The sequence below is a fragment of the Rhineura floridana genome, chromosome 5 (genome assembly GCF_030035675.1).
Source record: "Rhineura floridana isolate rRhiFlo1 chromosome 5, rRhiFlo1.hap2, whole genome shotgun sequence".
Lineage (NCBI taxonomy): Eukaryota > Metazoa > Chordata > Lepidosauria > Squamata > Rhineuridae > Rhineura > Rhineura floridana.
Window position 1 is genome coordinate 164,728,686 of NC_084484.1, and position 20,957 is coordinate 164,749,642.

The 20,957-nt window shown below is 44.2% G+C and overlaps 1 protein-coding gene across 1 annotated transcript in view; it reads left to right on the forward strand.

The window, feature by feature from the left end:
- Nucleotides 1-20,742, forward strand: part of ANGPTL5 (angiopoietin like 5) — a 52,878-nt gene extending 32,136 nt beyond the window's left edge. The window contains exons 6-8 of the mRNA XM_061629612.1: nt 7,592-7,712; nt 15,675-15,860; nt 18,854-20,742. Of these exons, the coding sequence (XP_061485596.1) occupies nt 7,592-7,712; nt 15,675-15,860; nt 18,854-19,164 (618 nt within the window). The 3' untranslated portion in view covers nt 19,165-20,742. The remainder of the gene's footprint in view (nt 1-7,591; nt 7,713-15,674; nt 15,861-18,853) is intronic.
- The last annotated feature ends 215 nt before the right edge of the window (nt 20,743-20,957 follow it).

The following is a 20,957-nucleotide window of genomic DNA, read 5'->3' on the forward strand; positions in this document are numbered from 1 at the left end:
GCAGGCTCTTCTTATGTTCTTATGTTCTTAAGGCCACATCTCAGGGATGAAGTAGCTATATGTGAGCTTGCTACATGTATATCTTTGGCCAGCTCAATAACAGCGGACTATGTCTTCCTTCAGATGTGACCTTCCAACGCTAACTATATGTGACAGCAGCATGTTTGTGCACTAAAACATGGGTTATTATGTCATATTACTTAAAGCAAGTGGGAAATTTAAACTGGAGAAGCAGCAGATGGGAGTAGGGTTGCCAGGTTCAGGGCCTGAGACTGATCCTATATCTTTAGGAGAAGAGAAAGTCAGCCAAGTGCAGGTGTTCTTGAAACACTGTAATGGGAAAAACCACAAGGTGGAATTCTCCCTTCCCCCTGCACTACTTTTAAAGATACAGAAGACCTCTTGGTTGCCAGGCCCAGCCTCCAAGAGGTCTTCTGTATCTTTAAAAGTTGTGAAGGGGGAAAGGAGAATTTCACCTTGTGGTTTTTCTCATTACAGTGCTGCAAGAACACCTGTACTTGGCTGACTTTCTCTTCTAAAGATACAGGATCAGTCTCAGGCCTTGAACCTGGCAACCCTAGATGGCTGAAGAACCCTTCGCCTGTCTGCTACATTTTATTCACAGTTCCCTCCCCCAGTCATTTTTGCTTAGGTATTGTTGGCTTCCAGTCCTGAAGCCCAGCTAATAGAAAAATGACTGGAGGGAGGGGATTGCAAGCAAATAATGGCAGGTGGGGAAAGGTTCAGTAACCTTCTCCTCCACTGCTTTAAATTGCTTCCTAACCTGCTTTATATTAATTTGGCATGTTCAAATCCTTGGGCCTGTAGTTAGCCCCTCAAATCCATGAGAGAGAAAGAGATAGAGAGAAGGAGGATGTTTAACATGTGCTTTGCTTCTTAGCTGCACTGTGGTTTTGCAAACCAAGAATGCCTATCACAGCAATGCACACAATGCTGTTCCAGAGATGTGAACTGACCTGCCAAACAAATGCTCCCTCTTGGGATCAGTCCCAGCATTGTTGCCTTTGCCAGATCAGCCTTGTGTGACTAATAAAGACTTAGGAAAATGTGCTTTTAATCGTACACTCCAGATCTTTAGGCTGAGGATTGTTTAGAGAGAACACAAAGAATAGAAGAGGGAAGTGAGTGTTCACAGGCTAAGGGGGTACTTGCAGAGTTGCAACCATTTTGGAATGAAGAACAAATTTCTTTCCAAAGGCGTGTTCATAGAACTCACAATTAACTGAACTTTTAAAAGGCCTCTTTACAGAAACTCTAGATATTTGCTCATTGATATAATCATTTCACTATACTAGGGGCTGCTGCCCCTGTGTGCTTTGTGTGCCAACCCCAGCATCTAACCCCAGGAATCGGAACCCTAGCTATCCCCACCCCCATCTCCAACCCTATCTGGGGGCCCAGGTGTTGTCACGCCGCTGCCTCGCTCACCTGACACCAGCCCTCCAGTGCTCCTCAGTCACTTGCACACCCACCTACCCACCTTACTTGCTGTCCTGTTGCATCTGGGCCAGCCAGCACCGCGGAATGCTGAAGTGTTCACACTGTAGTTTGCAGCTCCATCTGCCTGTGGTGAAGGAAACTGCTGCAAAGAAACTGCAGTGTGACTTTTTACATTTTTATGAGTCTAGAAAGGGTAAAGTGGAAAGAAAGTGAGGAGGATCCTGCATAAGAGCAAGGGTAGTGTCTTTCCTCTCCCTTGGTCATGGTGTTAGCAAACCAAACTGAAGGTTTTTGAAGCAGGTAATAAGATGTACCCCTAGGAGATTTCAGGGGGCAAAGCACTGTGCTGCTCCTTCCACAAGTGTATCAGAGATCAAATTTTAAAGCTCTGAGATTGGTGATGTTACCGTTGTGGGTGCCCTGGGAGCAAGCAAGGTGGGGAGAAAGGAGAGCTCGCCCATACAAGCTCCTTATTTTGCTATCAACGCTGCAGTCAGGATTTGGTGAGTTTGGGACCAGCTAGGAAACCAGTCCTGCTCCCTTCTATCTTTATAGCCCCATCTCATCCCTTGGTTGAGATAGAGCTGGAATGGTACCATGTAGATCATTTAGCCCAGGGGTGGGGAACTTTTTCCAGCCCAAGGGACACATTCCCTTCCGGGCAACCTTCTGGGGACCCATGCCAGTGTTGGGGGGGGCAGAAGCAAAAGTGGGCAGAGCAACAAATGTACATTTTACCTTTGTACAATAGACTCGTTTTACACTCATTCATTCACTCAACATCAGCCAGATTATTCCCATGATATATACCTTTTTAATTCCTTACTTCAAATTTGTGCCTGCAGGAGTTTAAAAAACGATGAAATATTTCAGCACACATGGGATGATTCTTTTGAAATAAGAATAATTAACTTCCATGTTTCCCTTTTTTAAAAAAAACAATTTTCCAACATTTAGGAATTAGTGCCAATGTCTACAGAAGTTGAAGTCATCAAATAAGGAAAAATGCTTGCCTATTATACTGGCCAGAGATCAAGACTAATGGAAAAACATGGTTATATGATGTGTAATAACTAAGAGGTGGAGGACATTAACACTTGAAATCAGGGATGAAACCTCAGATTTCAAAGGGGGGCAGATTAAGTTTTCAGAGGGGAGAGGGGTAAGATTTAGAAATGTCTGAAGGCTCACTCTTGATTCTTAAATATACTCAAAGTTATATTGCAAGCAGTTGCCTGATCCAGCTAGAGGCCATTCACACTGAAAGTATACCTAGCTCAGTTGGAACCTCCATACACAAATGGGTGCTTCCCATTTCTGATCCATTTGTCAGGGGAACCTTTTAAAGAGCTGATAACCACCTACTAAGCTATTTGGGAGGGGGCTAGATTTGGTCATCCCACCCCCAAGCTTCCATCCCCATGACAAAATTAAGTGGTGAGATTTCATCTTTTTAAAAAGTGCTCTTTGTGAACAGCCCTAGCTGTGCTCGTTTTGTAAGACTGGAGCGAGGGTATCTTAGGCGAATTTCTGTGATTAAATACATGTACATGCACATACCGAGAGACAGAATTTTGCTTTAAATAACCTCCTGCAGCTACATATAACTATAGCCATATAATCAACATGGGGCACCTTTGAAAATAAAAGGAAAAAAAATGTTTAAGCAAAGGGATTGCACCTGTGCCAGGCATGCCTAGTGCATGTGGTCACATTAGTCACTGAGTGTATCGGTTCAGTGAGCTGGCCAGAGAAATGGGTGGTCTTGGGGAGGCATGCTACGCAAGTTGCACTGGTTACCAGTTGTTTTCCGGGCCCAATTCAAGGTGTTGGTTCTGACCTTTAAAACCCTATACGGTTTCGGCCCAGTCTATGGAACGCCTCCAACATCATCAGGGATGCTGCTCAACAAGATCAGCCTCAAAAGACCTTCTCTCTATCCCACCAGTTAAAACAGCTAGACTGGTGAGAACTAGGGAAAGGGCTTTTTCAATTGTGGCCCCTACTTTGTAGACTTTTAAAGATACGGAACATGACTTCGAGGCTGGGCCTGGCAACCAAGAGGTCTTTTGTATCTATAAAAGTTGTGCAGGCGGGAGGGAGAATCCCACCTTTTGGTTTTTCTCATTACAGGGTTGCAAGAACACCTGCACTTGGCTGACTTTCTCTTCTCCTAAAGATACAGGATCAGTCTCAGGGATTGAACCTGGCAACCCTAGACCTAGATGGACCAATGGTCTGACTCACTATCAAGCAGCTTCTAAAAAGTTGCCTTCAGTATTTATTTCCAGCATTTTCTCCCTGTTGTGTACCTTAATACTCAAAAGACCAAACAGGACCCTTCTGTTTTAAGTGAACAACAGATTTAAGATTGTTTTACATACTTAATGGGCTTCTTTTATGCTATCATTTGTCCTGAATTTCTGCATTGCTTGGATTTGTCTTCACAATCAGTGGGACAGTCTAAAGGTTGAAATGAGATTAAAAAATGAGACAAAGAGCTCCCCAAATGGAATGTTGGCATTTTTAAGGGCGGCGTTCAGTGTAGAAGAGACTGAGCCAGTGCAAGCAAGAAGCAAAGAGGAAGAGCACATTGGTACCTCTGGAGTACATGCTGCAGCAGCCCAGGAAAATTTTCTTCTTGGCCTTAAGCGACAAACCAGCCATGTGCAGCTTGGAGCACAACTGTCATGACCCCAGAGTCATATAAGAACATAAGAACATAAGAAGAGCCTGCTGGATCAGGCCAGTGGCCCATCTAGTCCAGCATCCTGTTCTCACAGTGGCCAACCAGGTGCCTGGGGGAAGCCCGCAAGCAGGACCCGAGTGCAAGAACACTCTCCCCTCCTGAGGCAACTGGTTTTCAGAAACATACTGCCTGACTAGGGTGGCAGAGCACAGCCATCACGGCTAGTAGCCATTGATAGCCCTGTCCTCCATGAATTTGTCTAATCTTCTTTTAAAGCCATCCAAGTTGGTGGCCATTACTGCATCTTGTGGGAGCAAATTCCATAGTTTAACTATGTGCTGAGTAAAGAAGTACTTCCTTTTGTCTGTCCTGAATCTTCCAACATTCAGCTTCTTTGAATGTCCACGAGTTCTAGTATTATGAGAGAGGGAGAAAAACTTTTCTCTATCCACTTTCTCAATGCCATGCATAATTTTGTACACTTCTATCATGTCTCCTCTGACCCGCCTTTTCTCTAAACTAAAAAGCCCCAAATGCTGCAACCTTTCCTCATAAGGGAGTCGCTCCATCCCCTTGATCATTCTGGTTGCCCTCTTCTGAACCTTTTCCAACTCTGTAATATTCTTTTTGAGATGAGGTGACCAGAACTGTACACAGTATTCCAAATACGGACGCACCATAGATTTATACAACGGCATTATGATATCGGCTGTTTTATTTTCAATACCTTTCCTAATTATTGCTAGCATGGAATTTGCCTTTTTCACAGCTGCCGCACATTTTCATCGTGCTGTCCACTACAACCCCGAGGTCTCTCTCCAGGTCGGTCACCGCCAGTTCAGACCCCATGAGCGTATATGTGAAATTAAGATTTTTTGCTCCAATATGCATAATTTTACACTTGTTTATATTGAACTGCATTTGCCATTTTCCGCCCATTCACTCAGTTTGGAGAGGTCTTTTTGGAGCTCTTCGCAATCCCTTTTTGTTTTAACAACCCTGAACAATTTAGTATCGTCAGCAAACTTGGCACTTCACTGCTCACTCCTAATTCTAGGTCATTAATGAACAAGTTGAAAAGTACAGGTCCCAATACCGATCCTTGAGGGACTCCACTTTCTACAGCCCTCCATTGGGAGAACTGTCCGTTTATTCCTACTCTCTGCTTTCTGCTTCTTAACCAATTTCTCATCCACAAGAGGACCTCTCCTCTTATTCCATGACTGCTAAGCTTCCTCAGAAGCCTTTGGTGAGGTACCTTGTCAAACACTTTTTGAAAGTCTAAGTACACTATGTCCACTGGATCACCTCTATCTATATGCTTGTTGACACTCTCAAAGAATTCTAATAGGTTACTGAGACAGGACTTTCCCTTGCAGAAGCCATGCTGGCTCTGCTTCAGCAAGGCTTGTTCTTCTATGTGCTTAGTTAATCGAGCTTTAATTATACTTTCTACCAGTTTTCCAGGGACAGAGGTTAAGCTAACTGGCCTGTAATTTCCAGGATCCCCTCTGGATCCCTTTTTGAATATTGGCGTTACATTTGCCACTTTCCAGTCCTCAGGCATGGAGGAGGACCTGAGGGACAAGTTACATATTTTAGTTAGCAGATCATCAATTTCACATTTGAGTTCTTTGAGAACTCTCGGATGGATGCCATCCAGGCCCAGTGATTTGTCAGTTTTTATATTGTCTACTAAGCCTAGAACTTCCTCTCTCGTTACCACTATTTGTCTCAGTTCCTCGGTATTCCTTCCTACAAATGTTAGTTCAGGTTCAGGGATCTGCCCTTTATCTTCCACTGAAAAGACAGATGCAAAAAATTCATTTAGCTTCTCTGCAATCTCCTTATCGTTCTTTAGTACACCTTTGACTTCCTTATCATCCAAGGGTCCAATCGCCTCCCTAGATGGTCTCCTGCTTTGAATGCATTTATAGAATTTTTTGTTATTGGTTTTTATGTTCTTAGCAATGTGCTCCTCAAATTCTTTTTTGGCATCCCTTATTGTCTTCTTGCATTTCTTTTGCCAGAATTTGTGTTCCTTTTTATTTTCTTCATTCAGACAAGACTTCCATTTTCTGAAGGAAGACTTTTTGCCTCTAAGAGCTTCCTTGACTTTGCTCGTTAACCATGCTGGCATCTTCTTGGCCCTGGTGGTACCTTTTCTGATCTGCGGTATGCACTCCAGTTGAGCTTCTAATATAATGTTTTTAAACAACTTCCAAGCATTTTCGAGTGATGTGACCCTCTGGATTTTGTTTTTCAGCTTTCTTTTTACCAATCCCCTCATTTTTGTGAAGTTTCCTCTTTTGAAATCAAATGTGACAGTGTTGGATTTTCTTGGCAATAGGCCATTTACATGTATGTTTAATTTAATAGCACTATGGTCACTGCTCCCAATCGGTTCGACAACATCTTGCACCAGGTCCCAGTCCCCACTGAGGATTAAGTCCAGCAGCAGAAGGCTCAAAGTCAGCGGCTGCAGCATCTCCAGCTAAGGAGATGGGGTCTGAGCCTATTGCTGGATATCAGGAGGCTACTAGCTTGAGGCTGATGGACATGAGCCTCCAGAAGAACCTTTTGTATTTACAGGGTTAGGGCTCAGACCCTCACAGGCACTTTCTCCTGAGCCTGAGGAACCCAATGCCTCCCACGTGATCTCACCAGAGCTTGGAAAATTTACTTTTTTTAACTACAGCTCCCATCAGCCCCAGCCAGCATGGCCACTGGATTGGGCTGATGGGAGTTGTAGTTCAAAAAAGTAACTTTTCCAAGCTCTGGATCTCACCACAGGGAGTGCACCAGGTGGGAGGCCACGGAACCGAGGAGGAGTGCCCGTTTTCAAGCCAGAGGATCAACAGTTTAAGAATCTAAGTTAGCTACAAGGGAGTGGAGCCTCAGAAAGGAAGTCTGGGGTGGGCAGCAGAGGCTTTAAAAAGCTCAGCCTGTTCTCAGCGTTCGTGAGTTGCTCACTTGGAGTGATTTGTGATCCATCAGCTTCTGACCCACTTTGCCATGTGGGTTCCAGCATCAGTCCTGAGCATGACAACTAATACCACAGTAACCAAATGTGAGAACTCACCTTGCATTGGTTTGCTGAACTATCCATAACTCTGAGAGTTCAAGACTCAGCATGAGAGCTCCACCGTGTCTCCTTCCTTGGCAGATCAGATAATGTAGCAGAGGAAGCCTTCCCAGAGATAGCGGCACCTGGTCTGAATGAATCATTTCCAAGGATTTTTCAAAGATCTCCCTAAAATATATCAAGTGAAGGAAAAATGAGAATGACATCACTATGGAAAACTGAAAACCAAACTTTGTAAAAATCCATATTGTGTACAAATGCTGGTGCTTCTTTCATTTGGGGAAAAGCCATGTGTTAGCTTCATTACAAAGTGGTTTTGCTGAAGGATTTCCCACCACCACCTTTATTCATTTCAGGTATTGTGCGAGATGGAGTTTAGAGGAGGGGGATGGACAGTGATCCAGAAGAGAACTGAGGGGCTGGTTGAATTTCAGAGGACGTGGTCTGACTATTTGGATGGATTTGGTGACCTTGAAGGTACCGCTTTGTAATGTATCTGTTAGAGTCTTTTTACAGCTACCTTCAACCCAGCTAGGAACGTATGAATGTGGTGTGCCTGTTTATTTTTTATTTCAAGGAGCTCAAGGTGGTGTACATGATTTTCCCCTCCCAGGTAGGTTAAGCTGAGAGTTAGTTAGAGTGGAGTTGTGGCTCTGGATATGTGTGGGGAGAAGTGGGGTATAATTTCCAAAGGGCGGAAGCTGAAGCAAATAAGGTGGGATGGTAGTGTCAGGGAGTGGCATTTGGTGCCCAGTGGATCTGGCAGGGCTGCTAGGAAACTCTAGTTTTCTCCCCCATTCTCATCTCTTGCAAAGGTACCATGGACGGTTAGCCCTTGCAATTTTACCAATAGTTATCACCAACTACACTGAAAAGTATCTTACTTTGGTCCAGAAATAGTCTCTACTGTCGTAGGTGCTTTGCTCCTGGGAGAAAGGTAGTGTGGCCTTCACCTGTTCTGATTCTCTCCCTACCCTCTTCCTCCTTTCCAGGGGACACTTAAATAAATATTGCAATTTTATAAATACTTAATGCCTAACTAGAGCATTGTATTTGTGCCTGGCTGGGAGGAATTGGATGTGGCACACCTCCGGCTGAGCAAGGAAGCTCCTGGAACTGCCGGACTTTGCCGGCAGAAGCCTCTTGTACCAGTGGAGCTGCAGCACTACCTGGATCCTGCCAGTTCAGCTGGGGGTCCGCCAGGAAAGCCCAGCCTGGAGGACAGAGAGCTGGCAGAAGCCAGCAGAAGGCCCGAATGCGGGGCATTCCAGAGGTGTGGCAGAGGGGGAGCAAAGGGGAGTGGATTTCTGCTATATCCAATTCCCCTTTGGAGCGCTCCTATGGATCCCAATCTGGTAAAAAGTTCTGCTGGGGGAAAAAGGAAGCATAGGTAAATAATTACAATGGCGGTAAATCGGGAGCGCTTACTCCCTGGTAAGAGTATTTATTGGAGCCACCTTTTACCTCCTGGTCCCTGTGTGCAGCTCCCAACTGAGCTGGCATTCAGCCAGCCCGGTGGCTCTGTCACCATTTCTCTGTCACCATTTTTAGTGTGGGTTCATGCCAGAGAAGCTGTACATTATAACTGGAGTTGGAAGGGGCCTATAAGGCCATCAAGTTCAACTCCCACTGAATTCCATGGGGATTGTTGTTGTTATGTGCCTTCAAGTTGATTACAACTTATGACTACTCTATGAATCAGCAACCTCCAATAGCATCTGTTATAAACTACCCTGGTCAAATCTTGTAAGTGTTGGCTATCATAGAGCCAGCAGTTGCCCTCACAAACAAGGTAAGAAAGGGTTAAGCTACTCTTGGGCAGAGCCAGGGAGATAACAAGACTCAGGTTACCACTATCAGGCAGCTGTAACCACTAATGAGCCCAAGGCCCTATAAATCCAGCAGGAGGGAATGTATTGAGTGTGGGGGGAAAGTTGGATGGAGTTAACAGTGAGCAACGTATATTGAGACTGTATGCTGTTGGGGACTGCTGCCGCCGCCGCCGCCGCCGCCGCTCTGCTTCAGCAAGGCTTGTTCTTCTATGTGCTTAGTTAATCTAGCTTTAATCATACTTTCTACCAGTTTTCCAGGGACAGAAGTTAAGCTAACTGGCCTGTAATTTCTGGGATCCCCTCTGGATCCCTTTTTGAAGATTGGCGTTACATTTGCCACTTTCCAGTCCTCAGGCATGGAGGAGGACCCGAGGGACAAGTTACATATTTTAGTTAGCAGATCAGCAATTTCACCTTTGAGTTCTTTGAGAACTCTCGGGTGGATGCCATCCGGGCCCGGTGATTTGTCAGTTTTTATATTGTCCATTAAGCTTAGAACTTCCTCTCTCGTTACCACTATTTGTCTCAGTTCCTCAGAATCCCTTCCTGCAAATGTTAGTTCAGGTTCAGGGATCTGCCCTACTACATCTTTCACTGTGAAGACAGATGCAAAGAATTCATTTAGCTTCTCTGCAATCTCCTTATCGTTCTTTAGTACACCTTTGACTCCCTTATCATCCAAGGGTCCAATTGTCTCCCTAGATGGTCTCCTGCTTTGGATGTATTTATAGAATTTTTTGTTGTTGGTTTTTATGTTCTTAGCAATGTGCTCCTCAAATTCTTTTTTAGCATCCCTTATTGTCTTCTTGCATTTCTTTTGCCAGAGTTTGTGTTCTTTTTTATTTTCTTCATTCGGACAAGACTTCCATTTTTTGAAGGAAGACTTTTTGCCTCTTAGAGCTTCCTTGACTTTGCTCGTTAACCATGCTGGCATCTTCTTGGCCCTGGCGGTACCTTTTCTGATCTGCGGTATGCACTCCAGTTGAGCTTCTACTATAGTGTTTTTAAACAACTTCCAAGCATTTTCGAGTGATGTGACCCTCTGGACTTTGTTTTTCAGCTTTCTTTTTACCAATCCCCTCACTTTTGTGAAGTTTCCTCTTTTGAAGTCAAATGTGACCGTGTTGGATTTTCTTGGCAATTGGCCAGTTACATGTATGTTTAATTTAATAGCACTGTGGTCACTGCTCCCAATCGGTTCAACAACACTTACATCTTGCACCAGGTCCTGGTCCCCACTGAGGATTAAGTCCAGGGTTGCCGTCCCTCTGGTCGGTTCTATGACCAACTGGTCTAGGGAATAGTCATTTAGAATATCTAGAAACTTTGCTTCTTTGTCATGACTGGAACACATATGCAGCCAGTCTATGTCCGGGTAGTTGAAGTCACCCATTACTACCACATTTCCTAGTTTGGATGCTTCCTCAATTTCATATCTCATCTCAAGGTCTCCCTGAGCATTTTGATCAGGGGGACGATAGATCGTTCCCAGTATTAAGTCCCTCCTGGGGCATGGTATCACCACCCACAACGATTCTGTGGAGGAGTCTGCCTCTTTTGGGGTTTCGAGCTTGCTGGATTCAATGCCTTCTTTCACGTATAGAGCGACTCCGCCACCAATACGTCCTTCCCTGTCCTTCCGATATAGTTTATATCCAGGGATAACCGTATCCCACTGGTTTTCTCCATTCCACCAGGTCTCCGTTATGCTCACTATATCAATGCTCTCCTCTAAGACCAAGCACTCCAGTTCTCCCATCTTGGTTCGCAGGCTCCTAGCATTAGCGTACAGGCACTTGTAAGCAGTGTCTCTCTTCAAGTGTCTTTGGCACTTGTGGTTAGGCCTGTGGTAATTTTCCTCTTCTGAATTTATATCCTGTGCCCCTGCTCTCACAATGCCTACTTCTAGGCCTACCCCTTTTAAAATTTCATCATTTCTTTGCTTTTTATCCCAGGGGGGAGGTTTATTCCGAACCGGACCTTTCTCAGCTCCTGTCGGGTTTCCCCCCTCAGTCAGTTTAAAAGCTGCTCTGCCACCTTTTTAATTTTAAGTGCCAGCAGTCTGGTTCCATTCTGGTTCAAGTGGAGCCCGTCCCTTTTGTACAGGCCCGGCTTGTCCCAAAATGTTCCCCAGTGCCTAACAAATCCAAACCCTTCCACCCGACACCATCGTCTCATCCACGCATTGAGACTGCAAAGCTGGGCCTGTCTGGCTGGTCCTGCGCATGGAACTGGTAGCATTTCAGAGAAAGCCACCTTGGAGGTCCTGGCTTTCAGCATCCTACCTAGCAACCTAAATTTTGCTTCCAGGACCTCACGGCTGCATTTCCCCATGTCGTTGGTGCCAACGTGCACCACGACCACTGACTCCTTCCCAGCACTGTCTACCAAACTATCTAAACGACGGGCGATATCCGCAACCTTCGCACCAGGCAGGCAAAACACCTTGCGGTCTACACGCCCATCACACACCCCACTGTCTATGTTCCTAATGATCGAATCACCCACTACAAGGATCCCTCCACCCCCTGGAGATATATCCTCGGCACGAGAGGATAGCTGCTCATCCCCCAAGGAATGGGTCCCTTCTAAGGGATCGTTTCCCTCTTCCTCAGCTGGATGCTCTCCTTCCCTGAGACCATCGTTGTCCATGATAGCAGGAGAGCTATCATCGTTGGAGTGGGACACAGCTATAACGTCCCTGAAGGCCTCCTCCACACACCTCTCTGCCTCTCTCAGCTTTTCCAGGTCCGCCACCTTGGCCTCAAGGAAATGAAGTCGTTCCTGGAGAGCCAGGAGCTCATTGCACCGAGAGCATACCCACGACTTCTGTCCAACAGGCAGATAGTCGTACATGCTGCAGGCGGTGCAAAACACTGGAAAGCCCCCACACGCCTGCTGGCTTCTTACCTGCATAGTTTTGTTTAAGGTTTATTACGTCAATGGGTTGGAGACTGCGGTTTAGTTTAGTTATTTATTGAAAAACAAAGCAGAAGCTGATGCACAAATTAAATATTTCGTTAAATGGGTTGAAAACAAGTTTGGTAAAAAGATAGCACAGCTATACTCAGACCGAGGAGGTGAATTCTTATCTCAAGGGCTGCAAAACTTCTTTAAAGAACAAGGGATAAAACATTCCCTGACAGCCCCCTTTTCACCCTCTCAGAATGGCTTGGCGGAACGCCGAAATCGATACCTGCAGGACATGTCACGTGCTATGCTTAAAGACTCTGTATTACCCTCAATGTTGTGGGCTGAAAGCGTTATGTATGCAAATTATGTTCAAAATAGGCTCTATGCAAAGGCAGTAAATTGCAGCCCATATGAAATGTTGTATAAATGTAAGCCAAAGCTAAACCACATTCGAACTTTTGGAACCACCTGTTGGGCTAATATACCTAAAGCACAAAGGAAGGGTAAATTAGCTGCAAGAGCATTAAAGGGAAACCTTTTAGGTTATGAATGCGGTTTGTATAGAATATGGGTGCCTGGCAAACAAAGAGTTATTATCAGTAGGAGTGTTTATGCAAATGATAAAGCATGGGAAGACACAGAGCACTTTGACATGGTAGAGTTAGAAAGCACGGCTTCACAAGATAGCGCAGTAAAACCTCAAGTGCTCAGTGAAGCGGGAAAAGAAAGCAAACCTGCTGGAATGAAACAGGAATGTGCAGAGGCTGACTCGGCTGATGATGAAGAGCCGACAAGCAGCACAGTAGCTAGAGCAGAACAGAGCAGTGAGGATCCAGAAAGCTCAGAGCAAGAAAGTGCAGAGGCTGAGTCGGCTGATGATAAAGAGCCGACAAGCAGCACAGTAGCTAGAGCAGAACAGAGCAGTGAAGATTCAGAAAGCTCAGAGCAAGAAACTGGACCACGCCGGTCACAAAGGTCCAATTTTGGACAACCACCAGAAAGATTTATAGTGTCTATTATAACAGAGAGTGAAGGAAAGATAAAACCCAAAACCAAAGCAGACAAGCAGACATTACCAAGTGTAGACAAAACAAAAAGGCAAGCAGCAACACAGAAAATAGTACCTACCCCTGTAACAAAGGAAACACCAGAGAAAGATGACTGGACAGAACGAGACTATAGGAATTGGTTCATAATGTTGGATGGGGGAAGGGATTGGATTGACCACTTAGAATATGATGAAACCTAATGTACTTGAACCTGAATATATAGATATGTAAACCTATATATTAATGTATGTGAAAATGTACCCCATGTTATAAAAATATATCATGTATTATGTATAGCATAGTAACCACACCCTGCAAAAATATGGATTGTTATGTTTGTGATGCCAAGTGGGGAATGTTGGCTATCATAGAGCCAGCAGTTGCCCTCACAAACAAGGTAAGAAAGGGTTAAGCTACTCTTGGGCAGAGCCAGGGAGATAACGAGACTCAGGTTACTGCTATCAGGCAGCTGTAACCACTAATGAGCCCAAGGCCCTATAAATCCAGCAGGAGGGAATGTGTTGAGTGTGGGGGAAAGTTGGATGGAGTTAACAGTGAGCAACGTATATCGAGACTGTATGCTGTCGGGGACTGCCGCCGCCGCCGCCGCCGCCGCCGCCGCCGCCGCCGCCGCCGTGTATCCTGTATTCTGTAACCAGTATGCTGTATGCTGTATGCTGAATGCACAAGTAAAGTATTCTTGCACATAGACTGCTGTATATTATTGCTACCTCCCTCTGTGTCTTACACGACTACATTTTTGCCAGCTTCCAACAGTAAGTTCAGGTCTGTGGCTTCCTTTATGGAATCAATCCATCTCTTGTTTGGCCTTCCTCTTTTTCTACTCCCTTCTGTTTTTCCCAGCATTATTGTATTTTCTAATGAATCCCGTCTTCTCATGATGTTTCCAAAGTATGATAACCTCAGTTTCATCATTTTAGCTTCTAATGATAGTTCTGGTTTAATTTGTTCTAACACCCAATTATTTGTCGTTTTCGTGGTCCATGGTACCTGCAAAACTCTCCTCCAACACCACAATTTAAACGAGTTGATTTTTCTCTTATCCACTTTTTCCACTTATTCTCTAATAAGTATGTACAGAGTTTCAGCCTGAAAGATTATAAAGGTACCACACAGGACTGTTAACAAGGAGAAAGATATTGAGAGTGGGGAAGGGTTGGAGTCGCGTTCTTCACAAATTCATCCCTTGCACATCAACACACAGTACATGTTTATCATTATTGTATTTTTACTACCAGAACTGTCACTAGAAGCTAAAATGATGAAACTGAGGTTATCATACTTTGGACACATCTTGAGAAGACATGATTCACTAGAAAAGACAATAATGCTGGGAAAAACAGCAGGGAGTAGAAAAAGAGGAAGGCCAAACAAGAGATGGATTGATTTCCTAAAGGAAGCCACAGACCTGACCTTACAAGATCTGAGCAGGGTGGTTCATGACAGATGCTCTTGGAGGTCGCTGATTCATAGGGTCGCCATAAGTCGTAATCAACTTGAAGGCACATCACAACAACAAACTACCAGGAGTGCGAAAGGCAACTGCGGGATTTTCCACCTCAGATGCCAAAATAACTTAAGATACCTTGACTCATGCTGGTGGGGTGTCATTTGCTGTTCCACCCCAGTCAGTAAAAAGGCTTGGGCTGGCCCTGCACACTCACATGCTCACACACATCTTCCTGCCTGTGCAATTTCATGGTCTTGGTGCAATAACATCAGAAACATGGCCATAAGCCACAGCCTTCCCCTCTTAAGAAAGAACCTACTCAGCATAATGCATGGACATTTCCCAGTGCACACACAGAGCATTTCCCAGTTTTAGGGTGATTGAGGGGATGGGAGGGACAGGATGATGTTCATCTGAACCTATACTTGATGCTTCAAATCATTGTTTTGGGAGGGTTTTTTAGAGGAACTAAAAACATGCTTATTTGTCTGGTTTTTAAACATAGGCTGCCTACATTTAAAGCACTCCTCCCAAGAATCTTGGGAACTGCTGTTTGTTAAGGTTGCTAGGAGTTGTAGCTTTGTGAGGGGTAAACTACAGTTTCTTGGGGGGGGAATGTGCTCTAAATGCATGGTGTGAATGCAGCAATAGTATGCAGAACCATCCTTTAAATGGTTTAGGATTCATGGCAAACTGAAACTTCCTCTGTAAATACTGTATCTTATATCTTCTGTATCTTTAAAAGTTTGCAGGGGGAAGGGAGAATTCTACCTTGTGGTTTTTCTCATTACAGTGTTGCCAGAACACCTGCACTTGGCTGACTTTCTCTTCTCCTAAAGATACAGGATCAGTCTCAGGGCATGAATCTGGCAACCCTACTTATAGCATTTATCCTTTAACATGAGCTTCTCACGTTAAGTCAAATTTCTTATATACTCTGGCTTCTGCATGGGATTATGTAGGTGGCAGAGTTCTTTTGAAATTTTACTTAGTCACTCTTAAAGAGATGTCTCATAGATGATTAGACTTTTACCTGGATCTGAGCAGGAAAGAAAGCTGGCTGATATATTTTGTAATTCAGGATTCATAGCAAACAGATTGAGGGGGATGTGTGCCGGCAGGGAATAAGTCTTCACTTCTATTCTTTGAGAGTTTATTTTCATTCTGTTTATAGGGGAATTTTGGCTTGGACTCCGAAAGATTTTCCACATAGCCAACCAGAAAACAGCCAGCTTCATGCTTTATGTGGGCTTGGAGGCTGAAGATGATACGTATGCATATGCATCATATGACAGCTTTTGGTTAGAGGATGAAGCATGCTCCTTTAAAATACATTTAGGACAATATTCTGGAAATGCTGGTAAGACTTGGACATGCAAAGCAGTCTATCTTTAAAATAAAAGGCTCTGAAAATGGGAAAATTGGGTGGCAATCCCCAAGTGTAAGTTTAGACAAGCAAGTATAGCTCTTCAGCCAGGAGCTCCTGTGTCTTGTTGGCTAAAACAGCTGTCATGACTTCAGAGGCACATTTTCCAAGCCCTGAGATCACTGACGCTGTCATAGCCAAAGTACTTAGCTCCCAGATTACACGTTATGCTTGCTTGTGCAAACTGCCTAGGGAGCCTTTTGCTGAAAGGTGATCTGTAAATCTGAAAAGAGAATGAATTAATCTACACTGGGGACACTGGGAGCAATTGCATGAATAAAAACCAACAACAACAAATTGACCATATGTCTTTCAAATAATGTAAGACTCTCTCTGTATGCGCGCGCATGTGCATGCAGCTTTTTGGGGAAAAGTGAGGGGCCGGTACTCATACTTTGATAAAAGTGCTATGGGTGACAGCCAAAAAAGTACTGGTGAATACCATCATAAAAAAAGAAATATATATATATATATATATACGTATTTATTTTTATTTATTTATTGGATTTGTTAGACGCCCATCTGGCAGGTTGTCCTGCCACTCTGGGTGAAGTACAATAAAATACATGGTACATTCAATATAAAAACATATTCATGAAAATTAAAACCACAAACTAATGACTACAGAACCTGAAAAACCTAACCCACCTCCCCAGCCTGGTTGAAGAGCCAGGTCTTCAAGGCCCGGCGGAAGCACATCAAGGAGGTTGGTTTTTAAGGAATTCCATAGAGAGGGGGCCACAACTGAGAAGGCTCTCATCCTAGTCCTCACCAATCTAGCTGCTTTAACTGGAGGAATATGGAATAGACCCTTTGTGGTCGATCTTGTTAAATGGCTCCCTGGTGATAATGGAGGCGTCCCTTTAGGTAGACTGGGCTGGCATCAAATAGGGTCTTAAAAGTTAAAGTCAATACCTTGAATTTGGCCCGAGCAACCACCGGTAGCCAGTGCAACTCCTTCAGCACTGGAGTGATATGATCTTGGCGGCAGCTGCTTTTAATCAGGCGAGCCACCGCATTCTGCACTAATTGCAGCTTACGGACCGTTTTCAAGGGTAGACCCACATATAGTGCATTACAATAATCTAAGCGAGATGAAACCAAAGCATGCACCTCCGAAGGGAGCAGACGGCTAGGGAGGTAGGGGCGTATCCTTTGTATGAGATGAAGTTGATATAGCGCCGCCCGACTTACGGCAGAAACCTGCGCCTCCATAGATAACTGAGAGTCAAGAATGACCCCCAGGCTACAGACCTGGTCTCTCAGGGACAGATGTACCCCGTTCAGCACCAGATCGTACACACACACAGAGAGAGAGAGAGAGAGAGAGAGAGCTAATATACAAATCGCTGCTAACATACAAATGCTATTACTAAGGTGGCAGTTATAGAGCTTTGAGGATGGAATGCTTAGAGGAACTTCATTTGCAGAAGCTAAGTAATGTTTGTATTGTCCTCCAGGTTAAGGCCATGGGGTTCCAATGTGTCCAGGGAATATATCTAAAAGTTCTCTCTCTTAATCAATGCTTCTGGATCTGTTGGCATCTCTATAGCTGGTATAGAAAAGTCCAACAGGCTGTGGCCTTCAGTGTTAAAATGTTTTGTAACTGGTTGCTCCACTTTTTTTTGTCAAGATTGCTGATTTGTGGTTTCTGAGTGCATAGGTCAGTTGCAGTTTCTCCTACGTATTGGATATGACATCCTTTTTTTTGCATTTGATGACATAAATTACATTGCAGGACCTGCAGGTGATGTTCTGTTTGATGTAATATGTTCTGCTTGTCCTAGTGCTTTGGAAAGTAGCTATCTCCATTAGGTACACACAGGTGATACAGCGTTCGTAGTGACAAGGGTGAGAACCAGGATTACTGATAGGTGGCTTAAGTACAGCTCTCACTAATAGTCTGCCTAAATCAGGAGGCTGGCAAAATGCTACAACAGGAGGCTTGCTGATGGCTCTAGCAAGATGTGCCGAGTTTGCTAGCAATGGGTAGTTCTCCCTGATTGCTAGGTGATAGGAGATGGTAGATTGAAATCTACCACAAATGGAATCCGTTGTTCTTTGAAATTTCATTATGATGGAGGTTTTCTCTGGATAGAATGGAGGCTTGGTAGATATTGCAGTCAATAATATATGGAGGATATCCTCTCAGAAGAAGGTGTTCTGATATGAGCACACACAGAGACAGACAGACACACACAGAAAGAAAAGAATAAATATCCACAATGTAGAACAGTCTTTGCCAACCTGGTGACCTGCAGTTATTTTGGACTACAACTTTCATCATTTCTGGCCATTGGTCACCTGGCTGGGTCTGATGGGAGTTGGAGTCTAACAACATCTATAGGGTACCAAGTTGGGGAAGGCTAATATAGGCTGAGCATTAGGGCAAACAATGTGGCTATCAGCCGCTAAAACTAGGGTTCAGCCGCCATCACTGATCTCTTGTTAATTTCTTACATTAATAGACAACTGAGATTTTACTGATCGCGCAGAGCTAGGTGTTAAGGCAACATTGCTAGGCCAGCTGTTTCAGAATAATCTATTCTCCTGCCTGAATTTGTGATCTGAGCTCTAATTTGTCTGTGTCAGAATTGCTTAATATGTTTTTTAAAAATGTTTTTAACCCTTTAAAAAGTTTTTAAAATGTTTTTAACGCTGTTTTGTCTTAATGTATTTTAAGATTTGTTTTTATGATGTTTTAAAGTGTTTTTAGTGCCTTGTTTGCCACACTGGGCTCCTGCTGCGAGGAAGGGTGGGATACAAATTAAATAAATAAATAAATAAAAATAATTTAGAGTGCCAAGCAACCAGAAAATGGCATCTTACATATGTAGGGTCCACGTTACCCAGGTCAAGAGCAATATAGTTAATTGTTTAATTCAGATTTTAATCACTTCTCCCTATTTTTTGTTTCTATAACTTAGGTGATGCCTTTAGAGGATACAGAAAAGAAGATAACCAGAATACATTACCTTTTAGCACATTTGATGTGGACAATGATGGCTGCAATCCAATCTGTTCTCTTCAAGAACAGCCTGTAAAGAGCTGCAGCAACTTTAGCGAGAAGACAGGCTGGTGGTTCAGCCAATGTGGTCTTGCAAATCTCAATGGTGTTCACCGGTTCACGAGGAGGATGCTGGCAACAGGGATTCGATGGGACACCTGGACTGTGAATGACAAACCAGTCAAAATTACATCTGTTTCAATGAAAATCAGAAGAACATATTTCAGATAATGTAACAATGAAATTGAAGTGTATCACACTCCGAAATTAGGCGGTCTGATAGTTCATCTCAGATTGAAATGCACAAAGTCTTAGTTTAGCAATCCAGCTCTCTAAATGTTAGAGGCATTTTGCGCACCTTACTTTGCAATTGCACTTTCCAGTACAACATAACAACATGGGTATATCCCACCATGATATAGCTTCATTTGTTATATTTTCACTGCACCGCTGGATGCCATCAATGGCTGATTGCATTAGCACTCTCATTACACAGATCAGAAAACCTTGAGCATGATGTCTACAATTACTTCTTCAGTGTTGCCAGTTGGCCTTTCTTTACCTTTAGGATGGGTAAACATAATTTAAAAACTCCTATAGCTGCACTATCAATGCTAATATGAAAGAGGGGCCTTTATACGGTTAAAATCTACCACAGCTTGCTGCAGATGCTATTTCAGCAAATCACTGAGTGCATAGTAAACATAGGGCAAGATGGCAATTGTAGCATGAACAAGGATTTATTCCCCCTGAATGTGACAAACAGCCATCTCTTTATTTATATACCCCCCCAAAGGTCTGTTTTCCAGTCACAACACACTCACTAGTCACTGCCTCTGAGCAGTAGCCAATGTGGTTAGGGGGGCATGTGTGTGGCTCACCTGCCACAGATGAGTGGCAAGCTAAGTGGGGAAAGGGCCTAATTTGCAGAATGAAGACATGAGTTACAGCTGCCGCCACAGGCATGAAGCAGGGACCGCCCTCTTCCTCCTCCCTCCACAGTGGAGGGAGGTACCCCATGCAATTCCATAGAGGCTGCGGTGGCTAACTTTGTCATTCTGAGGGCCCTTCTAGACATCCTTTATATCATGCATTCATTCATTCTGATTAGGGCTCATGATGCTACCAGGGCAGTCATACATGATCCTGCTTTCAACACTAATTGTAGCCTCTGGATAACACTAATGTGGTAACATTGGGGAAGTATCACAGAACAATTAAGAAAGCAGAATAAATCTACTAGGGCTGTGCAATGGATCTGACTGAATCCTGGATCCCAAACTGAATTGGGCTGATTCAGGTTGACCCAGGATTCAGCCAGATTGGGTTAGCCCCAGATCGCCCTAGGTTAAATTGGGTCCACCCAGAGCAATCTTGGTCTGTCAAAAGGGGGTGGTTTAGGGGCAAGGAGACATGTAGTCAGTCTGTGTGTGTTTCCTTGTCACCCCCCTGACCACAAGTTTAATTAGCGTTTTAAACCATAATTAAACACTGTGTAGAGTCCCCAAATTGGTTTGGGGTCAGGTCAGGTTTCCCACAGATCATCCCGAGTGGGATCAGGGCCCAAATCAGATTGGGGGCCCACACACAATCCTCAAATCCACCACCAATGCACTATTCAACAACATGTTGCAGACTATGCTCACAAGTACCAGTCTTTTGAAAGATATATGGATTAAAACGGATATACTTTTTCTGAGTATCGAAACAGAACATGATTATTAAGAACATAAGAAGAGCCTGCTGGATCAGGCCAGTGGCCCATCTAGTCCAGCATCCTGTTCTCACAGTGGCCAACCAGGTGCCTGGGGGAAGCCCGCAAGCAGGACCCGAGTGCAAGAACACTCTCCCCTCCTGAGGCTTCTGGCAACTGGTTTTCAGAAGCATGCTGCCTCTGACTAGGGTGGCACAGCACAGCCATCATGGCTAGTAGCCATTGATAGCCCTGTCCTCCATGAATTTGTCTAATCTTCTTTTAAAGCCATCCAAGCTGGTGGCCATTACTGCATCTTGTGGGAGCAAAT